The sequence below is a fragment of the Streptopelia decaocto genome (assembly GCF_964273445.1).
Source record: "Streptopelia decaocto genome assembly, chromosome: 7".
NCBI classification, from domain to species: Eukaryota; Metazoa; Chordata; class Aves; order Columbiformes; family Columbidae; genus Streptopelia; species Streptopelia decaocto.
The window spans coordinates 16,254,352-16,274,320 of record NC_138661.1 but is presented as its reverse complement, the minus strand read 5'-3'; the positions used below and the strand labels follow the sequence as shown (position 1 = coordinate 16,274,320).

The 19,969-nt window shown below is 40.0% G+C and overlaps 1 protein-coding gene across 1 annotated transcript in view; it reads right to left on the bottom strand.

Moving 5' to 3' along the window:
• Positions 1–19,571: 19,571 nt before the first annotated feature.
• The window catches only part of GSC (goosecoid homeobox), a 1,846-nt gene continuing 1,448 nt past the window's right edge, over positions 19,572–19,969 (bottom strand). Inside the window, exon 3 of the mRNA XM_082057389.1 lies at positions 19,572–19,876. Within this exon, the coding sequence (XP_081913515.1) occupies positions 19,724–19,876 (153 nt within the window). The 3' untranslated portion in view covers positions 19,572–19,723. The remainder of the gene's footprint in view (positions 19,877–19,969) is intronic.

Sequence of the window (19,969 nt, the reverse complement as noted above, 5' to 3'; positions counted from 1 at the left end):
TAACAACCAATTATCAGGTTTATTGTTGAGGACACCACAACTAGACCTTTGTAGAGGCTTTAACAAAAGCAACAGCTGCTTTTATTGGTCTTTCTGACTCCATGTCACACAGATATTATTGCAATACAGCTAGAATCAACTGTGATGTAGTATCCCAGTCAAGCCCCCAAAATGTAAAATGTTACAATTGACTAAAAAGAAAGTGACTCTAAATAATCACCTAGTAAATAACTGTTGAGTCCCAGTGCAACCTTTACTGCAATATACCAGATCTAGCATAGCGGACTTCAAATACTAATAACTTTATGGAAATAAAAGCACTTTATTACTTCTTGTAGATGTGGGGTTTTTTTCCTCTTCCCTATGGATTTAAGGCCAACTGAAGTCCCTTATGCAACAAAAATAAGTCCTTGCATCATGCATTTTATTGAAATAAATAACAGCTAATTAAGTGACAGACAGGACATAGTACTAAATTCATATCGTGAATGCAAACCCCATATGGCATCAGACTTTTTGTCACACTTGAGTAAAGCTAGCTGCGAGAGGAAGATCTTACATAAAACAGCTTTGTGCACCCTGCAAGAACAGTTGACATGGACCAAGATTGCCAAGTGCCAGCCCAGTGGCAAGAGGTGGCTCACGACCCTGTTGTGTCCAACCTCAACCAGGCTAAACTATATTGCAAGCATGGCTGCATGTTGCTATTTGGAGAGGGATAGGAAAATGAAAGATTGTGCAGATTGAGTCTGGAAGGTTTCTAAAAATCAAGTGCACAAACATGGCTGTATCCGGTCTGCCCAAAGAACCTCCTTGGGAATACATTGCCCCCTATACAAAAACTGGCTATCCCTGCTGTACATAGCCAGTGATGGGTCAGCCAAAAAGTCTGTGAGATCTGTGACAGCATCCCAGAAGTTTTCAAGAGTCTACAACACCAGTTGCAATGTGCTGTGTTACTCCCTTGTGGCTGATCCAAAGGCTTTTGGGTGTAGAAAATTCCAGTCTAAAGTTGGGGATGTGGGAATTCACCCACCATTACTTAGCTGTCTGCACAAATGCTCTGCAAGAATAACAATCCTCAAGCTTTGTTAAAAAAAGTCTCAGGGCTTACTACAGGAAAAACTCCATGCACCATTAGCAGGCCCAACCCAATGTGCATTTCTGCACTTAAAAAAAGCCAGTTAAGTAGACAACTATGAGACTAAGGCAGCACTCTGCTGGCAGAGGGGAGCAGATTACCCCTTTATATGGTGCTTGCTGAGCCAAATCCAAATCCTCCAGGGAACAAGGACTGGGACTAGGGTCAATGGGTTAGGTAAAGTGCTTATTTTAACCAAATATAAGCTAGTGTGTTAACACAAACCACCTAAATTTCCCTACGAGGGTGGGAAAAGCACATATGTTATTTATTTTCAAGTTCCACACTGTAATAATCATTTATCTTCCAATTTATGTGCAAGTACATATTCATATGCAGATTTAACATATATAATATTTGAGGATGAAGGTGGGAAGGCAGGGAGGTTAAGAAAGAAATACATTATAGCTTAAGTATATGAAACACAAGGTCAGAAGAGAGTATAAGAGCTGAGATGGCAAGAAGCCAGAAGTTAGGACAGAGGAGACTAGTGACAACCAGCATTTGAGCAGGAAGACACAGTAACCAAACAAATCACACACCAAGAAACAGAACTGTGCAAAGAAAAGGCAAGAATGGGAAGCAGGCTTACACAACAGAAACTTGAAACACAATCAAGAAACGTGTTAAAAAAATGCAAAGTACCTGGCAGGGTTCCCTTGCATACTCGAAGGTGGGGTTACCGTTCATGGACCGCTACTCGGTCAGGCCCCACCTGGACATCCTCTGCAAGCCTCACTGCAGACACCAACTGTTTCCAGTTGCAGCTCTGATGGCCTCGAAGATACAGCTGTTGTACTAAGGTCCCTGTCAAGACTGGGCTCTCTAGAATCCAAATTATTAACAAATAATGGGAAAGACCCATAATATTGTTTGATAAAAGAGAGAATGTGTCTGCAATGTCTTCTTTCACGTGATGTTAAAATTATAATGGGTAGCAGATCCTTAATTGAGTGGTTTCTTTTTCCTTTTTTTTTCCCAGCAGAAATACTATGAGGCAATCCAAAATGATGTTGAACTTAGGCATTCTCACCTGGCAACACAAAGCCAAATTAATGACACTGAAAATTTCAAAGCAAAAAGTCAACAATCTTAACCATGGTGATCAAGAAAAACTGGCAATTTTTTTAGTTTATTTTAAAGCAAGTGCATGTGCTGGAACACTGAACTCTGACTTTGCTATTAATTTCTATGACAGTGTCTGTACTTCCTGCTGCAATCTCACTAAATATGGCCTTTTAAATGAATCTTTATAATACTTCTTTTTACCTCTGCTTGACAGTGCGCAGTACTTCTGCTGCATACAACTTCCAGCCCCACTCTCAGTTTGATACTGCGTTGACTTATATGGCTTTTCTTATTGCACACACACAGTGCAGAAATGTCAATGATGAATACACTCCCAAGCTATAGTAAAAAACCACCATGATACACAAGGAAACCTAGCAGTGCACAACACATAAAGTAATGTGTATTTTCTGTTTAGAGAGCATGCTTTACAGTTCCTTAAAATAGTGAAAGCAGCATATCTGCATTGCAAGGCAAACCCTACAACCTGCCCACTGGGCTAATCCTATCTGCCCTACTCTCTTTGAACTTGTGAGAGTTTAGCAAAGGCAGCAGGCAGAAATCCTTCATCTCACAAGATCAGTGCTGCTGAAGTCAGTGAGGCAATCAGCTGGGGCAAGAACTGGGCAGGGCTGGCTCCACCATGCCTTGTCCGAGACGGTCATACATACAGTGCTTTGGCTAGGTCAGTAATGTGTTTCATCAGACAAAGATCATTAAAACTTGCAATGGAGATTTTTCACTTTTCTTTGTGGGCTTCAGCAGCTATTTACACCACTGAAAAGCCAGATTGACTTCAGTTTATAAACATGAAAAGATTCTACTCCTATATGTAAAAATGCTAAAAAATGTCAAAGAGATAATCCTCTATAGAAAAGAAGAATGCAAACAAGTATCAGCTAATCAAGGAACACATGCTGTTTTTCAAAATGTTAATATAAAGATTAATAGTTCTTCTTTGACATCCAAGAGCCATTGGAAACTTTTCATACTAAAACACTTTGTAAATCACTTTTAGAGAAAAGGCATTCAGGGAGCCCCATTTAATCAAATTAACTACTAGGGAACCTTGATAACATTCAATAAAATTGCATGTGCTTAGAATTCTAATCACTGTTCCTAGGATATGTAATTATTTATGCTGCTTTACACCATTTTGCATTGCTGTGGAGACTTGAGAGAGAATTAGAAACGGTCAAGAAGACTGTTCATTCCCCTTGTGTCTGCTCGTCTTGGATCCAGTCCTGGTCCCAGTGAAGTCAAACGATTCCCAATGAATCCCTGGCAAAACTCCCAGAGACTGCACTAGGAGTAAGAACAGACACATAAGGCCTGATCCAAACCCCACTGAAGTTGATGTAGGACTTTCATTCCTTTCTGATAGGCTTTGGATCAGGCCTCATTCACAATGCATGTTTAGAACCATAGTTTTAAACAAGACGTAAGGAGGCACAGAGCACATTTCTGTCCTGCTTCGTGCTACCGACAGAGATTTCTGTATGGCTTAGTTCATCCACTACAAGGAGTAGGTGCATCCTAAGTGACTGTCCTTCTCTCTGTAGGACCATGAATGAAGTTTGTGTCTAAACACAAGGATACAAACAGCAACCACAAAACAACACAGTGTGGAAGAGACCTAAGCCCAGAATAAGCATGCCGTAAAACCCAGAGCCCACAAGAGAAGGGATGCTATCTTCTCCTCTCCATTCTACTCTTCTGTGCATTCTCTAGCAACAGGAGCAATGCAAAAGACACAGGATCCCGTCCAAACCATATCATGACCCCCAACCCCTCTAGCATAATTTACTGGACAAGGCTCTGACAACACCCTTCCAATCTCTACGCAAGAGTTAGCCAGAGGAAACTCAGAAAAGGACTTGCTAGCTGTCTGTGGTCTGTGCTGCTGGGATGTAGAATATTTACCTCTTATCCAACTCAGCATGTCTACTCACTTTCTCTGCTTTATTTGCTGTGGCTCCAGGATTCATTCTGCAAATGACAGTAAAATTTAAAGCGACATCTTGTTTGACAATATAGTTAACACAAAAAGGTTGCAAATCCTTGAACCTTGGTTGTTCTTAAGAATCTCAGAGCTTCCATAAATTTTGCCACTGACTAGTTGTGAAATTGAGTAGGCTTTTAGCCTCCCCATGCCTCTATTATTCCAACCCTAAAATAGACGAGTTATTACTGTATATATCAGGGAATTTTTAAGATCACATACAAATTATTTTGAGTATGTAAAACTCTACTTACAAATGCTAGGTTTCATTCTTTGGACCTAGATCTGGACTGGGATTCTGAAGTCCAGGGACATGTTCATCTCTAAAGTTTTGCTTTGGCCAGGACCAAAGCTCAGGACACAGAATTAAAGTTCTGGGTTGCTGGCATCCTGCAAAAATACATGGAAAAATAACAACCAGAAATTCAGAGAGGTGAAAGGTGACAACAATATTTTACCCCATCTGCAATTCCCACAACTGACATTAAAATATGCAGTGATGTAGTCTTTACGAGTATGCACATAATCATTTTGGGGTCCGACATTCCTCCCACTGAAATACAAAAGAGAAATTATATATCATACATAGAGGAGATTTTGACATTTGATTCCTCCCACATATTTGAATGGGAGGAAGGCATTAAATGCCAAAACCAAAAATGAGCATACAGGACCTATCCCTCAAAACCGTAATTCATTCCAAGGCAGAGCATACACTTCACTCTTACACTGACCTTCATCCCACACAATGCAAACCCAGTGGTTGTCCTCCATTTAACAAGACAATTTTGACTGTTTAAAAGGATGCATGCAAGACTGATGTTCTAGCACAGCTTCTACAAAAGTATGTAGGTTAACAAAAAAAAAAAATCCATTATTTCAATTTCCCTTCAAGTTTAATAATTGATTGGACTTGCTTCTATTCATAGAATTCTTCTTTTAAGGTTCTTATCACAGACAAGCTGAAACCACTGGTGAACCCCAGATTTCAGACAAGCATGTATTAATATGGACACCTACCACATCTTCAAGTACATGGGCACAAAACTGTGCATATGAGAGACTGCATGTAATTTATAACCTGTGTTTGTAATCTACAGGTGGAAATTGTATTGTTTACACTATTTAAGTTCCTATCACCACTTCTTATAACATGCACTCTTGTTTATTAGAATACATTCTCAGGAAGTTCACCCTGTCTACTGCATGCACACATTTTAACATTAATACAGACGGGCATTACCTTCATCACCAAAAGAGGCTGATATTTGACTAACGTCTTGATTTGAAGCTGTACTAATCCATTTTAAGATTATATTTTTGGTATTTATAAAAAAGGAAAAAAACATACCACCAGGCTCCATGCTAAAATTCCATCTGCTGCTTCTCCTCCTGCTTTCATTCTATTTCAATGGTGCAGCAGCCAGACATTAACTGCTGTGGATGCCCCTGTGACATAAACAGAAAACAATCTCAGAGCCTCCACCATGGATCAGGTCCCAGTGTTTCTCAACATCTTAGAGGCAGGATCTCCTCATCTCAAGCTAAAAACTGTCATGGCCTCTTTACCATTTCCAGAAAAGTGAAAATAAAAATAAAAATAAAAATAATGTATCCTCAGTATGCTTCCATAATGAACTTGTGTGTTTGCCGAGGCTGGCAAAATGCACTGTGAAGAGTAACAATATGAAAAGGAACAGGGAAGTGATTATTTTGTTGGTTTCAACTCCTCTGTCTGATATTATATCCCTCTTTTCTCCCTCAGGTTTGGAATCACACAGTAAATGCAGAAACACTATGCACATTGGATATCTCTTCCATTTTGCTCTCATTGCAACAGATTTCAAAAAGCTACACAAAGCTGACAGGTCAAGACTTAATCAAGAGACCTCCAGGATCTGCAGAAAGCAACAATAACCATGCAGTAGAGGATCTCCATTGGTTCAGCTCTGAGCTGACACGTGTTGATGTACAACTGCTGTGGCACTGCTAGAGTTCTAATACTGTCTTTTCAAACAAACTTTAGTCCATATTAGCTCTTGAAAGGCTCTCAAAACACCCCATTATTGCAAATTCTGAGTATATAAATTGTGCATCAGCTGAATGCACCAGTTACAACAATGGTACCTTTACCATAGAACGTGTCTTACGCAAGAAACAGTTTTGGTGCACCATAGACACCCACTGCCCCTGCTGAAGCTTGAGCAGAATCTAACTCAAAAGTCCACTAACAAACACGGTGTAATGCTTTAATTCCAGATAACTTACAGAAATGCAGGAGTTTGACCTACACAGGAGATGTTCAATACCTCTAAAAGCCAACTCAAACTGACGATGGGACCTAACTATCAACTAAGAAAATAAACCTAAGGTAATTGGCTTCCAAAAATTTAGCTGAAACTTTAAGAAATGGCCTACACTTGCTTCAATAAAATACATATTGCTGTCCTGCTGAATTATTATTGTTGAATTATTTGTCTCACCTATAATGTTGGGTTAAGGTAAACAGTGCAATTTTCCATAAAATACCAAAAAATGTCTGTACTGGGACTGTATGTCTTCCAAGCTAGAGTTCTGTTAAAGACCTTTCCCCATGTCCTCCAAGGAGTTTTCAAAATCCAATGAGGTTCTCAAGTACAGATGTTTACAAAGGGATCACTACACCAATATATGTATTTATACAAACACATGCTGGCAGTTGGCTTTCTGTATCTGTTCTACATCAGCAGTGGGTGGATTTCTCCACCACAGGCATAGAATAGCTCCCATGAGTAAACTGAACCTCACTGAAGTGGTTTGGGACAGAAGAAATTAAATGAGCAAAGCACTGTACCAAACGTGCCCTTTCAGGCCAAATCATACCCATTTCTAGAGCTCTACCATTTGAGAAGAGAAAGCTGTGGATTTGAACCATTGCAAAATTTGGAAGAATTGTTCAGAACATGAGTTGAGTTCTGCTTCTGCAACCACAACCAGTGTCCTTTAAGCTTCTTTTTAGGAGCAGCTGCTGGAAATGTAACCAAAATGTCCTGCTAAGAACACGTGTCCTCGTCTGAAACCAATATGAGATTTGCAGCACATGTAACATGCATGTACATGCAACAATAAAATGAAGCTACAGAAAGATGTGTGTAAGTTAGTGTAAAATTAATCATTCTGAGTACATATACAGCTCAATTATCAGAGGAGGTGAAGCTGGTCATTTTTAATTCTGCCCTTTCACTTTCCACTGTCTGTATATAAGAAAAGCTCAGACAATATCTAATCATACCAGAGGTATGCATCCTAAATCGCTAATTACTTTTTCATTTGAAGGTCTCCTCTTCTCTTGCCAGACTTACAGACAAAACCAAACTTCATAAACTGATTAGCAGGAAACAGTTATTGCTGCAAAAGAAAGAGGGGTGGCAGGGGCGGGGAAATAAAATAAAAGAGCAGTGTAAATCTCCCCAGGCAGCAAAAAGTAAAGACATGCAGCAAGTTTGTGACATTACTGGAAATGCACAGAGACTCAAGGGCTGCAAACTAGAAATTAACTGAAACATGACACAGGCCTAACATCCGATTGCACTTATGTGGTACTGGTAATGAAAACACAAACCCTCCAGGTATTCCCATTTTTCATCTTTCTTGACAAAAGGTGATATGGACAGTCTGTCTTCAGCTAGGAGATACCTGCCATGGAGACACTAACATTCTTTTTCCAGTACACACCTGTTTCCCCGATTCCCCAGTCACTTTCCCATAGTTCAGGCATACAACTGCTGGTAGCGGAAGTGAAAAATTCAATACACAGAAGATGTGTTCAAATAAAATTCTGCTATAAACTATATTTTATAAATGGTGAAGAGTATTCTTTTTCAAACTGAAACCACCCTTCTGGCCGCCAAAAGACATAGAAAATCGTAGAACAGACTATTCTGTCCACTGATATTAATCACGTACACATGACATTATGAGAAAAGGCATGCTCAAGAGATGCTGCAAGCCCACGCCTGAGGCACCTCAGTTACCATGCAATCAATGGGAACACATACATGCTGTAGGGTACTGAGTTCCTAAAGAGCAGCAGCATTTCAATAATAAATTTATTCATTGTATTTGGTCTGTAAGAAATTTAGGTCACTTCATAAACTTAAATAACAATAACAAATACTAGTTATCTTTACCAGTTGACTTAATATAGGCACATATTTGCATATTTTTGCGTAAACAACTAAACAATTCTTATCTATAATGTTTGCTATGTTTATAACGTATCTTCTCAAGACCTAGGAAGAAAAGAGTAAGCAAGTAAATCTCCTTACTGTTATGGAGGAAATCAGCCATATTCCACCTACTTTTCAATCATGAGTTATAAAGATCACAGGCTGAAATGCAAGTTACTGTGAACCTTGTTGCAGCTTAATTACCTCCTTAGGGATTTCTCTGGCATGGGGAAGTCCCCAGGTGGGATGTGGTTGATTCCCTGTTACTACTGCAAAGCACACAGTAATGGCACGAGAAGGGTCAGCAAGCTGAAACATTTGGCCAACTCCCAACTGCTGTGTCTACTGCCATGGATGCAGAACCTAGCTATTCCAGAGCACAGTTAGCTGGAAGGTCACATACAGATACCATCTGTTTCACAGTGTTGCCATGTAGTCAGTCCAAAGGGCTTAACCAATTTACAGCCCTTTTAGTCTTAGCTGTTGGTTTTTGGGCAAAGGAGGGAGGAGATGGGTGAAAATGTTGGTCAATAATGACCCATCCCCACAGTAAGAACCCTCTTACCTGGGTAAAATACACTGTTGATTTTGGGGCAAAGCCTCCACACTATTCCATGTACTAATATATTAAAGCCCAATGTTCCAACTAGTTACTTTGAGGTTGCAATAATTTTCAGCTCAGCTCAACACCTGCCACAAAGTGGTTATCCACCTTACCACAGTGGAGCATTGCGGCCTTGTAAATTATTTTGATAGGGAGCAAGCGACAAGCCAGAAAATATTCCATTGCATTAATGAAATTACAATGTGTGATGATCACATTTAACTTGCTGTTAGTGATTACAAGCACATTTGATAACCGTGCACTGTAAGACCTCTCAATGGGATGCTGACAATACTGAAAGAAAAGCTATTCTGCTTGCAAATGCAAATACAGGCATCTACAATACAAGAACCAGTAAAAATATCACACCCAGATAAAATAAAGAAGTTGCCAAACTCATTAACCATATTCTGCATTGCCAGGCTAGAACAGATCAATCTGCTGCCTCTACTCCATGTGATTAACCCTTTAGATCCAGTCCCTCTCTTTAACAATTGCTTGGAAACTGTTTGGAAAAGAAATTGCTGGAAGCTCTCACTGCCAAAAAAACATGGATTTGTATGCTTCTATTCTCCCCTTACTTTTGCAATCTCTTCTTCTATAGCGTGTACACTGTCCCTCCTCTAGAAGTGCAGAATGTGTGGCAGAGGGACAACCTATTCTTTCCTTGGCATCTCACAGTTGCTCAGATGCCTCCTTGATGAGAGGTAAAGTTGTTTTATCCCTCCTACAGGATGGATTTTAAATAAGATGTCAGAGGGTAAAGTGAGCTCTAGTTTACAAACATATCAGCCTGCTGCTGGTGGGCTATTGAGGTTAAGTCAAGTTCTGGAATGTTTTCATTTTACATAACATCTTTGATTCGGTATTACAAATCCATCTAAGTATTTTTATTTTCCACCACATAACACAGCTCTTTCTGCAGTGAATAGAGGAGAACACTCACCCAGAAGATACTCCAGTGGAGAAATAGTACTTAGTACTTGGTATCTATGCATATCATATTGAATTATTTCCATTTCACAGGTGGAAACTTATCTGGCCTAGCTGAGACCATAGGCATCCAAGAGTTTCTAATAACAGCAGAACTACAGATAATGTCTCTTCTCTTACTTCCATATTAGTGTTCTATCCACTAAACCATACTATTCATTCTCAGTTTGTGCTTTAAACACTTCCTTTTTTGTTATGCTGAAAAGTCTTTGCCTAATCTATCTCAGCAAGGTTTTAGCCTAGAACATTACTCTCTGGGCCTTGCAAGTTTTCTAGACACTTCATTGTTGTTAGTGGATCCCAATTTGTATCTGCCAGGTATGGGTCCAAACCTGCTGAAATGGGTAAAGAAGGACCTCAGTCCTTGCAAGTCACATATCATTAACCACAGCATGACGTCCCATTGATTTTTTCTGCACAAAAGGCGATTCCATACCGAAGACAGATTCCAGTTTTCAGTTTTATAATAACCATCATCTCATGCCCTTCAGGTCTCCTGAACTGCCTGATAATTGATTGGTCTATATGGAGCTCCATCATTTGAATGTCACACATGCATAACCATGAGCTATCAGGAAGAACTAGTGTTTCTAAAATGGGTCAGGCAGCTTAGGTTATTTACAAGTGTAGATTCCTGTCTTCACAACTTATGCTGCAACAACAGCAGAAGGACTTCCAGTTACAGGATGAAAAAATAAATAAACCAAACAAAAATGCATGATGGCTTACAAAACAAGCAAACAAACAAAAAAGCATTTCAACTTTTTGTTCCAAAAATAAATATTATATGTATGTTTTATTATTTTTTAAAAAATCTTAAACCATGTGTTTTACAAACACACTTCTAATCAAACCTTAAATGGTTTTAATTCTCAGCCAGAACACCCAAAAACTGTTATTGGCTATATCTGTGGGCAAATCATCTTAGCAAGAGTCACAACCACTCCTAGACACACTGAGTTTACATCTGGTGTTGACCTGAAAAGGTGGGAAGGTGGCTCTTACCTGCGCTTCTTTTTTCTTGATCCAAGGCCACAAGTGGTTTGGCAATGCAGTTTAGAAGAGTACTGCTTCAGTTTGCATGTTCTTCTTCCAGAGGCAAAGATCAGGCTGTATAACCCCAAGACCTTCTTTCTCCAAAAATGTCCTCCAACGTTTTTCTGAGACAGCAGCGTTTCTACTCATACTGATCCAAAAGTTACTAAAAAAATGCAAATGAAATTGAGTTTAATCAACAGACTGGTTCTAAATTATTATATAGACATTACTTAAATGTCCAGTGGTTTTTAAAAAAACATAGACTAAAGACTGAGTGAAGAACAGTAAATGCCTGCAGAAATACAAAAGATCCAAATAATAGATTTTAAAGACTATTTTCAACATTAGATTTAACATAAAATATTTTCTTTTTTTTGTTTTAATTTTGGAGTCGTCTGACATACATCCAACCAAGACCATAATTTTCAGCTTCCAACCGAAGACTGTGAAGCTGAAATGGAAACTGACTCTTCTCCTAAGACAGCTACTTCAAAGAGACTGGTATTAGAAAGAATGATCCTAGCACACCTAATGTCCTAGCTTTTAGTCGTCAACATGAATTCTGCTTGCTCCTTAACTGCAATGTGTCTGGCAACTGAACAGTTTTCCCAGTGATCAGTCAGTCAAAGCATTAAACCATCGTAAGCAATGTGGCCATAATCAGTCCCTGTTTCAGTGTTTTTTACTGATGTCAGAATAATTTAGATGCCCGGATATCTGAAGCAGCTGTGCCAAGGAATACGTGAGCAGAGGAAAACACAGCTGCTTTCCAATTCAGGAACACTGTTCTGGATTTTCTTAAACATCTGGTAAATCAGATGTTCCTTTAAGGCCAGCCATGATGGGTATCAATAAACTTTTATCATGCCTTCATGCAGGTGGAGATAAACCTCACGCAAGTTCTGAGGGCCTAATGTTCACCCTAATCAAGCCTCAAAACATGGAAAATACCTAATTCTATATCAGGGATACACTTGCAAACAATATTTCTATTTCTGAAGAGCCGCAATATTTTACTGATTAAAGACTGTGTTGTACTAGTATAACTATTTCAGTGTAGAAGCACGGCTTTTATCTTAAGAGGTATCCCACGAAAACTTTTAGCATTACAACAAATACTTCCTTAAAGCTTATTCCATCAACAACAGTACTAACTGCAGTAATTTAAGTAATACAAACCCATTTCTACCAATAAAATTGCACCTGTACAAGGTGGGAAGGACCATTTTAGCTAAACAAGTCAGAGCAGAACAGTTCAAGAATTTTTAAGGGGAGAAATCACCCTGGGAGTACTAATGATCCCTTCCTGCATGACTCCATCCCATTATCATTACCTCTTCTGACCAGGGATTAATGCCCTGTGTTCACTGAACATATTGCAAAATAACCCCATCCATTAAAGTATATGGGAAATATTACCAGCTCAAGAAGAAGTTTCTCATTAATTCACAAAGGTTTTGAGTCAGCCCTCCATGTTATCCTTTCAACCAGGCTAAAGGAACCACAAAGTAAGTTTCATTGTGAAGAGCTGGGTCCATAGCATTAGGGCAAACTAAAAGAAAAATACAGTATGTTTTAAAAATGTGCATGATAAACACAGTATAAAACCAATGAAAAAGTAATATTAAACAAATAAGACCTAATAACTGATGTAAATGAAGCCTGAGATTTTCTATATAATGAAAGGAAGCTCCAAATAAAGGGTACTGAGTTCATACCCTTCTAAATCATTACAGTTTCCACAGAAAATATCAGCCTCCTTGAGGCTCTTAGGTTGAGGAGATTTATAGTGATAACAATAGCAGTAGTTTATTTGAGACAGTTAATCAAAATTCTAGCACTTATAAGCCCTCTGTGGAAACTACAAATTTAAGAAGCTGAAGACTAAATATTCAGGAGTAAGCTTGCAATCTACACATGCACAGTAAATTTCAGTTATGTGTTTCATTATACTGGTGCCTTATAGCTTTTAAGGGGTTTACAACTTGGCTGTAATTAGCCACTATGGGGTAAAATTTGGCATAAAAAGAACTCTTTTCCACTCTTTCCTCTTAAGAGAAAGTTACTCACTCTCTGCCGGTACTACATTCCTTGCACATGCAACGCTCAGCAAGGGGTTTTGGGTGTGCAAGCAAGGCAGGTCAGGAGTCTCATTTTGTGGCTTTTAAAAGTACATCTTTCATACACCCAAGCCATACCACTCTTACCTTCATTTCCACTAATTTACCCCTCAATTTGGGTTCACTTGCATGGCAAAAATATGTGTAATTTGTTCATGAACCAAGAGAAATTATACATATAATTAGATAAAGCATAACCATGAAGGCCTTGTTTCCATTAGGAAAGTCAAATTTCTACCACGAGAACAGTGAAACATGGCAATGGCACTAAAATTCACAACAAAAAATACAGTATCACTACTTCTTCCCCACACCATGCCAAAGACTTCATGTGTGTCCCCCTGAGGAAGAGGTACCTAAGCTTCTCCAATGGTAAAATATAGAAACAGGAGTTCCCCACCCCAGGATCACTCTGAAAAAGCATAGCTAAGTTTGCCAAAATCCCTAAATAAAGAAAATGAATCCAGTTATATTCAGGTTCTACACTCATAACACCTTGGAGTCAAGAGGGATGCCAGCTTCAGAAGTTCTCATCCTTGTTCTCAGCAGCTCATTCCAGCACTGCAGTTTGCAGTGCAGATCCAACCCTACAAAATAGATTGCTGAAATTATACTGTCAGTATCTGTCTCCCAATTCCTCTTTTTTTTTTTTTTTTTTTCTAGGAAAATAACATATTAAGCCTCCCATGTCCACAGGTCCACCCACCTTGGACAGAAGTCCTTTTGGAGGAGATAGTTCAGCCCAGAGGAAAGGGGCTCCATAATGCCAAAGTTACCTCTTCTGCCAGGGTGTAGTCAAGGTGAAAACCCAACACACAATTATAGCAAAGCATTCTGCAGTCACTGAGTAGCAAACAGTATCACAGTATGTTTGGGATTGGAAGGGACCTCAAAAGATCATCTAGTCCAATCCCCCCAACGCCTAGGTGAGGTCACACAGGAACATGTCCAGGCAGGTTTTGAATGTCTCCAGAGAAGGAGACCCCACAACCCCCCTGGGCAGCCTGTTCCAGTGTTCTGTCACCCTCACTGTGAAGAAGTTTCTTCTCAGATTTAAGTGGAACCTCTTGTGTTCCGGTTTGAACCCATTACCCCTGGTCCTGTCATTGGTTGTCACCGTGAAGAGCCTGGCTCCATCCTCGTGACACTCACCCTTTATATATTTATAAACATTAATGAGGTCACCCCTCAGTCTCCTCTTCTCCAAACTAAAGAGCCCCAGCTCCCTCAGCCTTTCCTCATAAAGGAGGTGCTCCACTCCCTTCATCATCTTTGTTGCCCTACGCTGGATTCTCTCCAGCAGTTCCCTGTCCTTCTGGAACTGAGGGGCCCAGAACTGGACACAATATTCTAGATGGGGTCTCACCAGGGCAGAGTAGAGGGGAAGGAGAACCTCTCTCGATCTACTAACCACCATCTACTAACCACACTGAATAAATCCCCTCCGAGACAGAAAAGCATGAATATTTATTATTGTTGTACTTATATAGATAAACACAAGCAGACTCTGGTGGAGATTCAATGTTAAGTTCAGAGTTTTGAGGGAAGGCCTTTTTCCTGGACATAATGCAAAGACACAATTGTAACTTCCACATTGGCCCGTGTATTCAACCTGGTTTGGGGTATACTAATCAGGTGATGTTCTGAATCTGTATGGTGAGCATGCACGTTTGTCCAGACAAAGAGCAGAAATTAAATGCAAACACCAATATTCAGACCTCATTTAGAAGAGATAGGTGAAGTAACTATCAATATAAAACTGCATAGGTACTTGAAGCTATAGCAACTTTGCTGGCTTTTCTCCTGCTCCAGTTATTCCATTCAGTTGTGCCTTAAGTTTTGCCATATGTTCTGAGGAATAATGTCTCTGTCTGTCCATAGACATCTATCCTATCCTGAAAACAAAAAGTCTGATTCCATTTTTGGTTTTACATCTGAATTCCCCAGCTTTGGAAAGTTTCAGTACAAACCAGACTATTGTAACACAGGTTACTACATTTAAAATTGTCAGATACTTTACAGAGATAGGGCACTGTAAAGGTTGTACGAATTGCTTGCAGTCTAACGTATTGCAGCTATAACTGTTATGTTTTTATAACAGACTCTAATCAAATCAGGGTAAGTGGCAACCCCAGAGAAACAGAGTAATTTCACTAAACTACTCTGTCTAGGTTTAGTCAAAACTCACCAGGTCTCCAAAGTAGGAAAACATAAAGTATAAATGGAATGAAACCCTAGGGGGTCAGAATACAAAACAAAAACTCTTCAAGTTTTTGTTCATTTGTGTTGTATAACCCCAGAGAACCAATAAACGCAGATGGAGCACAAAAAATATGAACAGACCTTAAAGTTGCTTTTTTTTTTTTTTTTTTTTTTTTGTAACTTCCACTAATCCAAATGTTTGCTTCACAAGTCATGTGTAAGAAAGAGTTTGCATGGTTTATATTCCCTGGATCCCCCTATGGTAAAGCTCAAAACCAATTCACTCAAATATTACTAAAACTGAAAGAAAAAAAAGAGTCCAGATTTTCAGCTGATAATAAATCTCTTTATGTCAAGGAAAAAAAATCTGACCTCTGCTTTCCAGTATTACTTATTACAACAAGCCTACAGAAATTAATATGGTAAATAGGGTACTAAGTAGAAACATAAATTTTGGGCATCTAAATTCAGATGGCACAATGAATATGTGCATCGAATTGTTCAGTCTGCCTTTACATGGCAGAAAGCTTCTGTGCTGTACCCGTTACTACACATTATTCTCCTTAGTTTTCCCTTGCAAGAGAATTTCATAACCTAAACCAGCTTGGTGTCAGGAGGATTTATTTTGTCTGTGCACCTTTTGTGTAATTATTTGGTTATTACTCCTATAACGCACAGCATTATCTGGAATAAGTCTTTGCTACAATGGTGAACCTCCGAAGTTGCTGATGTTTCTTCTTACAATTCTCCCCTCGCACTACATCCCCAGTGAAATCTGAAAGGAATATTATTCATCCTACAGACAGAAATATAGAAAGAAAGAAGTCAACCGTCTCACAGAAAATCAGTGAGACAGCAAGAAATTGAACCCATGTTGTAAAACCTAGATAGTACAGTAGTACCACAAATCATACATCATGTTTCAGAAATATCTAAGTGGGTTTTACAGTCATATTGAATCTTCTGAGAATGAGTTTGCACCAAGATGCAAGATTATAAATTGCAGTGAAGGAAACACAGACAGAAAAAAAAAAAAAAAGAAGAAAAAAAAACTCTTTTGGTCTCCTTCTTAGACAAGTGTTAAAAACCACCACCACAACCAATTCTTTCAAAGCCCCTTTCTTAGAACTGATCCTGCTGGAACATAGCACGTATTCAGGTCCCTCACTTTCCTTAGTCCTCACCAACAGAAAGAGAAAATAATGAAAGTTCTTATGTGGCATTTGCATTTTGGTATGTAGGAATTCTCTTAAAATAAAATCCAGACAAATATTTAGACACAGATTATGCCAACCAAACAGTTCAAGTGAATGAGAGATTTTATTACAATCATCCTCATGCTTTCAATCATTTAATTTTCTACTTTCTTGATTCTTTTGATGCAATCTTCTCACTACTTTTCATTTATGAGACTCTTCCAGACTGCATAGGATCTGATTTTGTAGTGTAAAACAGCTAGAATGAAGCCTTTACTTTTTCAACAAACAGTAGTGAGAAAAAGAGACAGCTACTCCTACTCTCTAATGGCACGAATACTATGTTTAGTAAGTAAGTTAAAGCTTGTAGGTCAAGATTAAAATTGCTTTTCAATTAGATTTTAAAGTTGTATTACTAACTCTAATAGATCTACATCTATATGTAGTAATAAGAACAGACATCCATTACTACATGATTAAGTTCATGGTAATCAAGAATTTATAGAAAACTCAACTATTAACTCAGACTAAGGTATAATGTGATTTTAAAGCAATCAGTGGTGACTTCATCATAATCCCATGCATAGAAAGCATGTTTTGGAACACAAGGTTTTGATTTTTACGTCACGTCCCATGCTTCCACAGAACAAAAAGTTTTAAATAAATCCATAAATTGTCACGTTCAGTGACCTGGAGCTTCCACGGTTCTCGAGCACCTTGCTCCCTTTGGAAAGTTCTAAAAATCTCTAAAGATGTAAACTACAACCTTAAGTAACTAGTATTTGCTATCAAAACATATTTAAAGCCCACCCCTTGCAAACCCAGATCCAGTTTAACTCACATATTCAGCTAAGCAGACTAAAATCCTTAATAGTGACTTCCAAAATTACCACTCCACACACAAAAATACAAAACAAACAAAAACCAACCAACCAACCAAACAAACAAACAAAAACTACCAAGCTTCCAGCGCAGTAGTAAGTATATTTATACACAGGAAGTTGAGAAAATGTATAAGCATTTGCCAAATCCTGAGTAATGGTATCCTTAGACCCAGCTTTTATTTGCAAATCAAGTATGCACTTTAAAAACTAATAATGCCCAAATGCAGAGGGGGTGGCATTAAAAATCCACTCAGTGAGACTTCCTGCATATAACATAACAAAACTTATTTTGGAAACTAATTTTCAGTAATTTGAAAAGTAATTTTCAGTTCTGCTGGGTTGTAATTCAATACAGTTTAGAGAGATCAGATCTGTACCCATTGCAATAGGGTAACATCTCCAAAATGCAATAGCTCTGTAGAGCCAAACCATTACCTATATATTGAAGAAGAAGAAGAATCCATTGAGAAATCTGCTTTTCCCCTTCCTTCTTTGCTGTGCTAAGGAACAAGAAGCTACATTTCTTGCTCTCTTTCTGAGAGCATTAGCTATGAAACCATAAGCCCCCTAAAGGACTGCCTCATGCTGAACCACGTTTAATTTCTTCCATGGCATCTGTTCCTACATTTTGGTACGGTGAAAGATTGCTCAGGGAGAGACAGCACATCCATGAGGGCTGCATTAGGAAGGGCTATCTGAGCAGACAGATACTGAGATTTGCCCTGTTGCACTAACACCTGAAATATGCACCATACTACAACACCCACAAAAAGCTGGGTATAACAGAAAAGGAAGGAAAATCAAAAGAAGCAGCAACACAGCCGTTGACTCTTTCTAGTCTCACTGGAAGCAATGGTGAGCACATTCGTATAAATAATTGTATAAACAATTTCTTGTCAAGGTTAGACAAGCTGAATAGATAAATGTGGGTTTAGGCATTGGCCACAATGAAGGAAAATCAGCTCACTACCATTTAGTTTCTGAGTAAAAGGCACAGCATGAAGATTTCAGCCAGAGGTTATCTGCATTAGTTCTACACCTTCACGTAATTTGTTTTAAATTTCTAGACAATCTGTACACAAGGAGAGGGAAAGGTTTTTCTAAACAAGATGACACGAGGAGGCTGCCGTGGCTCTGCTCTGAAGGGACAAGCACTAGGACCTGGGGAGTCACAGAAAAAAAGCGTAAGGAAGATGTATGTGAAATTTAGAGAGGGAATTAGACTTCTCTTTCACGAGGCCCTCGGAGAGGGAAAAGTAAAATACCCCAGGCTGTCATTGCTTTCCTCATTTTAAAGGTGCTGTCTCAAATGGGACAAAACATCCATTAGCAACTTCTTGTGAAACATCACCAGGAGCAGTACACGAGGGCTCGTATCTCCCCTTACGCGCAATTAATCTGATAACAGCTGAAACTTATTAACAGCAATTTTAAACACCGATGTAGCGAGATAGCTTTTCTAAACGGGGATCAACGACAAACACTTTGGAAACTCAACAGGGCATAACTGCTGAGAGAGAAGCGCAGGAAAACAAGACAGCAACAAGTGCGAGGCCAGGCTTGCTTTGCCTACAAACATTCCCCAAGGGCATCGCCTCCGGCTGGGCTGGGCCGGCGGGACGGCAGGAGCAGCGGGGCGGGGGATGCCCAGCGACACTCCCGACGGGGAGAAGCATTTGGACGCGGGGTCTGATAAACGGACAGATCGGTATCGCCACGGGCGGCCCAGCGAGCGGCTCCGGGAGGAGCAGGGAGGTTCGCTGCCGGCCGCGGCAGCCGGGCAACCCGGCAACCCACCGTCGGGCTCGGCCTCAGCGGGCCTGGCGCTGCCGGCGGGGACGGCACCGGTCTGGCCGGGCGGCCGCCGCGTTCCTTCGGGGTGAAAAATCCACCATCTCCGCTCGGCCCCGCTGCGAGCGGGTGAGCAACGGGCCCGGCTGACAGCGCGGTGCCCTCCGCTTGCTCCCTAACTACGCGAAGCCTCGTTAAATAAGTAACTGGGCCGGCAAGGCCGCCCGTGGTCCCCGGGGAGCGGGGCTCTAGCGCTCTCGTCTTCCCTCTCCTCGCCCTGCCGGGTGAACAAACGCGCTGCCGTCTACCTGTGCAACACCTCCGCAACACATTTTATTTACACGAAATCAACTCGGGGCATTGTACATTATATACAGATATTTTCCCCCTCCAACAAGGCAGATCTTGTGCAAGATTAGTAGCATCCTCTGGAGCGTATCCGACAGTCCACGGGAAATATCCCCCCCTGCAAGATATCAGCTGTCAGAGTCCAAGTCGCTTTTCCCGTCCTCTTGTCTCTTCTCCGGAGACGTTTTAGACGCTTTATTCCATTTTTGTGCGTTTTCTGACTCCTCCGAAGATGATCGCTTTTGCCTCCTCCACTTCGCCCGGCGGTTTTTGAACCAAACCTGTTACGTTAAGAAATTAAATTATTAGGGGAAAAAATAAAAATAAAATTACGCAAACCCGCAGACTGACCTCTGCCCTGCCTCGCCCGCAGC